General features: G+C 46.5%; 1 protein-coding gene across 2 annotated transcripts in view; it reads right to left on the reverse strand.

The window, feature by feature from the left end:
* Positions 1-3,546, reverse strand: part of LOC137344353 (transcription factor ETV7-like) — an 83,579-nt gene extending 80,033 nt beyond the window's left edge. Inside the window, exon 1 of one of the 2 annotated variants that reach the window (XM_068007237.1) lies at positions 2,838-3,546. In XM_068007237.1, coding sequence (XP_067863338.1) covers positions 2,838-2,873 — 36 coding nt within the window. In that variant the 5' untranslated portion in view covers positions 2,874-3,546. The remainder of the gene's footprint in view (positions 1-2,837) is intronic. The other variant, XM_068007236.1, reaches the window with a different exon arrangement.
* Between the last annotated feature and the right edge of the window lie 3,980 nt (positions 3,547-7,526).

A 7,526-nucleotide genomic window follows, 5' to 3' on the forward strand; every position in this document is an offset into this window, starting at 1 on the left:
ACAAAGTCAGCCGGGGGTCCTGTTGCGAATCCTCACCCGATGACTGCCTACTGAAAAACACCCACATAAGAACATCAGGCAAGGACAGGGTCCAACTTCAAATGGTGGAGGACTTGGGGATATGGAGTTGGTGCCAGAGGACAAGAGGATTGCAAATGTTACACCCCTGTTCAAAAAAGGGGAGAGGGATAAACCCGGCAATTACAGGCCAGTCAGCCTAACGTCAGTGGTGGGGAAACTTTTAGAGACAATAATCCGGGACAAAATTAATTGGCCCTTGAAAAAGTCTGGGCTAATAAATGAAAGTCAGTACGGATTTGTTAAAGGAAAATCATATTTGACTAACTTGATTGAGTCCTTTGATGAAGTAATAGAGAGGGTTGATGAGGGTAGTGCGATTGATATTGTGTATATGGACTTTCAAAAGGCATTTGATAAAGTACCACATAATAGACTTATTAGCAAAATTAAAGTCCATGGGATTAAAGGGACAGTAGCTGCGTGGATACAAAATTGGCTGCAGGACAGAAAGCAGAGAGTAGTGGTGAACAATTGTTTTTTTAGACTGGAGGGAAATATAAATGGTGTTTCCCAGGGATCAGTATTAGGACCACTGCTCTTTTTAAATATATATTAATGACCTGGACATGGATATACAGGATATAATTTCAAAGTTTGCAGATGACACAAAACTCGGAAATGTAGTAAACAATGTGGAGGATAGTAACAGACTTCAGGAGGACATAGACAGTCTGGTGAAATGGGCTGACACACGGCAGATGAAATTTATCTCAGAGAAGTGTGAAGTGATACATTTTGGTGGAAAGAATGAGGAGAGAAAATATAAACTAAATGGTACAATTTTAAAGGGGGTGCAGGAACAGAGAGACCTGAGGGTGCACATACACAAATCTTTGAAGGTGGCAGGACAAATTGAGAAAGCTGTTAATAATGCATATGGGATCCTGAGCTTTATTTATAGAAGCATAGAGTACAAATGCAAGGAGGTTATGCTAAACCTTTATAAAACACTGGTTAGGCCTCAGATGGAGTATTGTGTTCAGTTCTGGGCCCCACACTTTAGGAAGGATGTCAAGGCCTTAGAGAGAGTGCAGAAGAGATTTACTAGAATGGTACCAGGGATGAGGGACTTCAGTTATGTGGAGAGACTGGAGAAGCTGGGATTGTTCTCCTTAGAACTGAGAAGGTGCAGGGGAGACTTGTAAACAATTTTACAACACCAAGTTATAGTCCAGCAATTTTATTTTAAATTCACAAGCTTTCGGAGGCTTCCTCCTTCCTCATTTACCTGAGGAAGGAGGAAGCCTCCGAAAGCTTGTGAATTTAAAATAAAATTGCTGGACTATAACTTGGTGTTGTAAAATTGTTTACAATTGTCAACCCCAGTCCATCACCGGCATCTCCACATCAGGGGAGACTTGATAGTGGTGTTCAAAATCATGAACAGTTTTGACAGAGTATACAAGGAGAAACTGCTTCCAGTGGCAGAAGTGTCGGTAATCAGAGGACACAGATTTAAAGTGATCGGCAAAAGAGCCAGAGGCGACATGAGGAAACATTTCTTTTTATACAGCGAGTTGTAATGATCTGGAATGCACTGCCTGAAAGGATGGCGGAAGCAGATTCAATCGTAACTTTCAAAAGGGAATTGGATAAATACTTGAAGGGAAAAAATTATAGAGCAATGGGGACTGAGCAGGGGAATGGGACTTTCAAAGAGCAGGCACAGACACGGTGGGCCGAATGGCCTCCTCCTGTCCTATACCTACTGATACCATGACATCGGGCAAGGACAGGGTCCGACTTCACCACGATATCCCCAAACGGTGGAGGGTGTGGGGATTGGGAACTGCCTGTCTTTGGCTGAGAGAGAGAGAGAGAGGAGACGGGTGGCCCGGGTAAGTTCCTGCTCTCGGCCTGACTGACCATGAAAGCTGCTCCTGCAGGTTCCAAGTCAGATAGGAAGTTCCCAGTTCCTCGCCGACTCTCTGAGCTCGAACACTACGCCTGCTACTTCCCCCTTTCCTCTCCCCACCGCACCGTCCTGTTTTTGCGAGGCTGAGACGAGATAAATGCTGAGCCTGTAGCTCTGAGCTCGGGACTTCCCTCTGCAAGTTTCAGTTGTCGGCACGATTATAGTCCAGTGTCACATTAAAAACACAGACCGTGGCGAAAATCACAGCCCAGAGACTGGGAGAGATTAAAGTTCCTGCAGAGGGAAACTAACTTCGGATAACTTATCCCTCCCGTGACTTGGTGCATTTAATTCAGTTTCAAGTGTGTTTCACTCGGACTTGCGACTCCAGAGGGACTCGGGCACAGGTCAATGGGGGTCGGGCACAGGTCACTGGGGGTCGGGCACAGGTCAATGAGGGTCGGGCACAGGTCACTGGGGGTCGGGCACAGGTCACTGGGGGTCGGGCACAGGTAAATGAGGGTCGGGCACAGGTTGCTCGGGCTGGGCACAGGTTGCTCGGGCTGGGGACAGGTTGCTCGGGCTGGGCACAGGTTGCTCGGGCTGGGCACAGGTTGCTCGGGCTGGGGACAGGTTGCTCGGGCTGGGGACAGGTTGCTCGGGCTGGGGACAGGTTGCTCGGGCTGGGGACAGGTTGCTCGGGCTGGGGACAGGTTGCTCGGGCTGGGGACAGGTTGCTCGGGCTGGGGACAGGTTGCTCGGGCTGGGCACAGGTTGCTCGGGCTGGGGACAGGTTGCTCGGGCTGGGGACAGGTTGCTCGGGCTGGGGACAGGTTGCTCGGGCTGGGGACAGGTTGCTCGGGCTGGGGACAGGTTGCTCGGGCTGGGGACCGCCACTTACCTTGAGATGGGACGGGTGAGTCTCACAATCTGTCATCGTCTCCTCTCCAAAACTTCAGGTCGCAGAGAAAGTTCGGCGGACTTTCCGCTCCACAGCTTCAGCGAAACCCCAGGTTAGAGCCGGGTCACATTAAAACTTGGCAGAGGCAGAGGAGGGAGGAAAGTTGCAAACCCGGGCTCCACTCACATCGCCTGCATCTGAATTCTTCCGGGAAACGAAAACGAAAGCACCGGATCTGGAGAAGAGGTGTGTGAGAGGGATACTTCCTTAGGGAACAGCACAGAGCCATCGAACAGGTAAAGAGCTCGTCGCCTGAGACTTAAACAGGTAAAGAGCTAGGCATCTGAGACTTAAACAGGTAAAGACATGGTTACCATAGTAGACAAACACGTTTCTAGGGACTTAAACAGGTAATAGGCGGAATTTACACAGATTAAGGGCTAGTTATGAGAAAAGTGGCTAGACACATGCAAGTTAAAGGGGTAACAGACTAGGTTCCTGAGATTTGAACAAGTGACCATTGTAGTTATGAGTTAACTCAGTCAGTTAACGTAGGGACATGCAACTTCTCAGAGTTGGGGGTCCGATACTCGGGGCGTGAGTTAAATGATTGTGCACGAACACCAACTCCCACATACACGAAGTGGAGTCTTTTCCCATCTCATTTTCCTTCTTCTCCTAACCCTGAAAACTTGGAAGCTTCAACACTTTAAAGTTCTCCAGCTTGGAGGGAGCTGGAAAAGGCTGCTTCTTTATTGGTGGAATGTTGACCAATCAGGGAGCAGCTTTTCCAGTCTTCTCAGGCGGGAATTTTGAAGAGGTGGCTGAAACTGCTGAGGTGCTCAAGGAGCTGGTGAGAACTTTGTGCGTTGGAGCACAGGCTGTATTCGCCCAGTGGGATGCTGGCTGCACAGTCCTGAGTCAACGCACCACCTGGTGTGGTCCTGAGCCCATGAATGCCGGAGCATCTAAGCTTCAAGCGGAGTTGGTTGATCCCACCCACAGCAGCAAGTGGGATGCTATAATTGGCCTCAGTGCCCCTGGGTTAAGGAGGTGGAAAATCAGCCAGGATTCCTGCTCCTCGATCACTATCTCATGACACCTGCTGGAAAACAAATCTGTGGTGGACATTCGATGAGGTAGTGTTGCCAACACTCCAGGGTTTTCCTGGAGTCTCCAAGAATTAAAGATTAATCTCCTGGAAACTGCAACAAGCAAAACCCCAGGAGAAAAATCATAGGGGATTTTATTTTTAAATTGTGTTTTTTTCATTCTCTTTGAACCCTTTCATTTATTAATTATAAAAATATTAGAGATGGGGAAAAAAGGCTGTTTGATTGGGCGAGGCGGTTGGAGGTCATGTGATGGAACCTCCAGGAATACATCCAACCAGAGTTGGCAACGCTACCCTGAAGACAGAATCAGACTGGATTGTGATGCTTCCCATGACTGAATAGCAGAACAAATAATCTATATCTTAATGTAATAAAAATTCATAGCCGTAAAAACTGACTGCCCCAGTTTATGCGTGAAGAAGTGGGTGAGCCCGCTGCCAAATGGGGCACTGTAGGCAGTTAAGACTGCATCTTCGGGAGGGGAGGGGAGGGGAGGGGGGGAGTGGGGCAGCTTTAAAAATCACAGTGACCGAGGATTTAAAAACTTGGGTCTCACGGGTAGGAAGGTGTCTGAAACCGCTCAGACTTTAGGAGGACAAATCATTGGGTTCTGAGCAGTTGAGGGGAGCAGAAGGGGGTTGGGAGCCAAAGGCATGTTCAAACAGAAAGGTTTTGAGGTGGGTTTTAAACAATAACTTGCATTTATATAGCGCCTTTAACATAGTAAAACATCCTAAAGCGCTTCACAGGAGCGGTATCAGACAAAATTTGACACCGAGCCACGTAAGGAAATATTAGGACAGGTGACCAAAAGCTCGGTCAAAGAGGTAGGTTTTAAGGAACGTCTTAAAGGAGGAGAGAGAGGCAGAGAGGTTTAGAGAGGGAATTCCGGAGCTTAGAGCCCTGGCAGCTGGAGGCACGGCCGCCAATGGTGGAGGTAATGGAAATCGTGGATGCGCAAGAGGCCCGAATTGGAGGAGCGCAGAGATCTCGGAGGGTTGTAGGGCTGGAGGAGATTACAGAGCTAGAGAAGGGCGAGGCCATGGAGGGATTTGAACACAAGGATGAGAATTTTAAATTTGAAGCGTTGCTGGACCGGGAAAAGCAGGGAGGGAGCTTATTTACCTCACGTGACCAGAACAGTTGATAAGGAAGTCACATCAATTGGCCTGAAGCAGAAGAAGAGCTTGAAACTATCAGTATGCTGCAGTAGTTACTCCTATCTGAGGATGGGATGACCAAGAATAAGCAAGCTCCTGGTGTAGATGACGATTCTAAATAGAGAATGACAATTAGCAAAACACAGATTGACCCACGAGAAGTTCCATCCTACATTGCCATGTATTTTAATATTAGAGTGGAACTCAATGAATAGGATGGACTGACACAAGGGAGTTTGAGTAGTTATACCTCTCCAGATGAGAGAAGAGATCAAGTCTAGAGATCATGCAAGTCACATTGGAATCCAGTGGTGTCTACGAAGAGCTAGAGGAGTGGCTTACTGCCATCTGATGTACAAGGACCTAAAGAAATACATATCGTGGCTAACAGTTTCAAGTCAAACAGCAAAAGAAACCACTTATAAACCACCAAATACCAGAAAGGCTCTGGGAGAGGATTGGGTATGATCAGTTTGAAGCAGATGGAAGAAACTATCTCAGGTTCTTTTACTGTCTGATTTTTAAAAAAGGGAAGGAAGTCATAGCTAAGATGATAGCTGGTTTTGCACACCATGGTATTCTGATTGAGGTTATATCAACCAGGTAAATTGCATTCCTGTAGCGTCTTTAACTAGTAAAACATCCCAAGATGCTTCATAGGAGTGTAATCAGAAAAAACAATTTGATACAAGCCAAAGAAGGAGACATTAGAGCAGGTAACCAAAAGCTTGATCAAAGAGATAGGTTTTAAGGAGCATCTTAAAGGAGGAGAGAGAGGCGGAGAGGCAGAGAGGTTTAGGGAGGGAATTCCAGAGCTCAGGGCCTAGGCAGCTGATGGCACAGCCACCAATGGTGGGGTGAAGGAAGTGGGGCATGCACAAGAGGCCCGAATTGGAGGAACGTAGAGTTCGCGGAGGGTTGTAGGGCTGGAGGAGGTTACAGAGCTAGGGAGGGGCAAGGCCATGGAGGGAACTGAACACAAGGATGAGAATTTTAAAATCAAGGCGTTCCCAGACCGGGAACCAAAGTTGATCAGTAGCACAGGGGTGATGGGTGAATGGGACTTGATGCAAGTAATATCGGACAAATGGACCACTATTTAATTCAGTCCTGACACCAGTTTGTTAGATGGCAAGACACAGGACGTTTTTAAAATTACAAAGGCACTCCTAAAAAAAAAAGCACAAGCTCCATCGTAGACCCTTATTTTGCTCTTCTGAGCTGGTACAATACAACGAGTGAGATACCGGACTGTTCACCAGCTCAAAGCCTATTTGCAGATGAACCAAGACACTTCTCCCTTATAGCAAGCCAATTTCTGAACCCAGTGCAAGTAAATAAACACTAGTAAGTGACATAAAAGAGAAGCAATAGATCAAAGCTGGCAAATAGGCCTATTCTACAATAAAGGTGCCAAAGAGCTTGATTAGCTTAGAGAAGGAGAAGCTGTCAGAATTCATATAACTGGAAGAGGGAAATGTTTATCAGCACAATTGCAATGGCAGGTGGATATCAGATCATATAATGTAAGAAGTGAAGATGGAGAAGTGTTTAGGAGAAACCAGAGACACCTGTGGAAAATAGAACCTGTGAGTCAGTGGGTAGGGCATTGTAGTGGTCATGGAACTAATAATCCAGAGTACATGAGTTTAAATCCCATCTTGGTAGTTTGAGAATTTGAATTCAGTTTTTTTTAAATCTGTGAAAGTGACCGTAAAGCTGTGGGATTGTTGTAAAAATCCAACTGGTATACTAGTGTCCCTACTCGGTCTGGCCTATATGTGACTCCAGTCCCACGCCAATGTGGTTGACTCTTAACTGGCCAAGAAAGCCACTCAGTTGTATCAAACCGCTGCAAAGAATAACGGACTGCAGAGGTTCAAGAAGAAGGCCTATCACCACCTTTTGAGGGCAACTTGGGATAGGCAATAAATACCAGCCTTGCCAGCATCACCCACATCCCGAGTATGAATTAAAAAAACACTCATTAACTTAAGTGAAGCTGCCCAGCCAGTCCACAACAGGCTATGATAAAAGAGAAGACTTGTGATAGACACCGGGTATGGTAGAATAGTGGTTATGTTACTGGACTAGTAATCCAGAGGCCTGGACTAATAATCCAGGGTCACGAGTTGAAATCCTACCACAGTAGCTGGGGAATTTAAATTCAATTAATTAAATAAAATCTGGAATTAAAAAAAAACTAGTATCAGTAATGGTGGCCATGAAACTACCGGATTGTTGTAAACACTCATCTGGTTCACTAATGCCCTTTCGGGAAGGAAACCTGCCGTCCTTACCCGGTCTGGCCTATATGTGACTCCAGACCCACAGCAATGTGGTTGATTCTTAATTGCCCTCTGAAATGGCCGAGCAAGCCACTCAGTTTTAAAATTTCGTTACAAAAAGTCATA

The sequence above is a fragment of the Heptranchias perlo genome, chromosome 27 (genome assembly GCF_035084215.1).
Source record: "Heptranchias perlo isolate sHepPer1 chromosome 27, sHepPer1.hap1, whole genome shotgun sequence".
NCBI lineage: Eukaryota > Metazoa > Chordata > Chondrichthyes > Hexanchiformes > Hexanchidae > Heptranchias > Heptranchias perlo.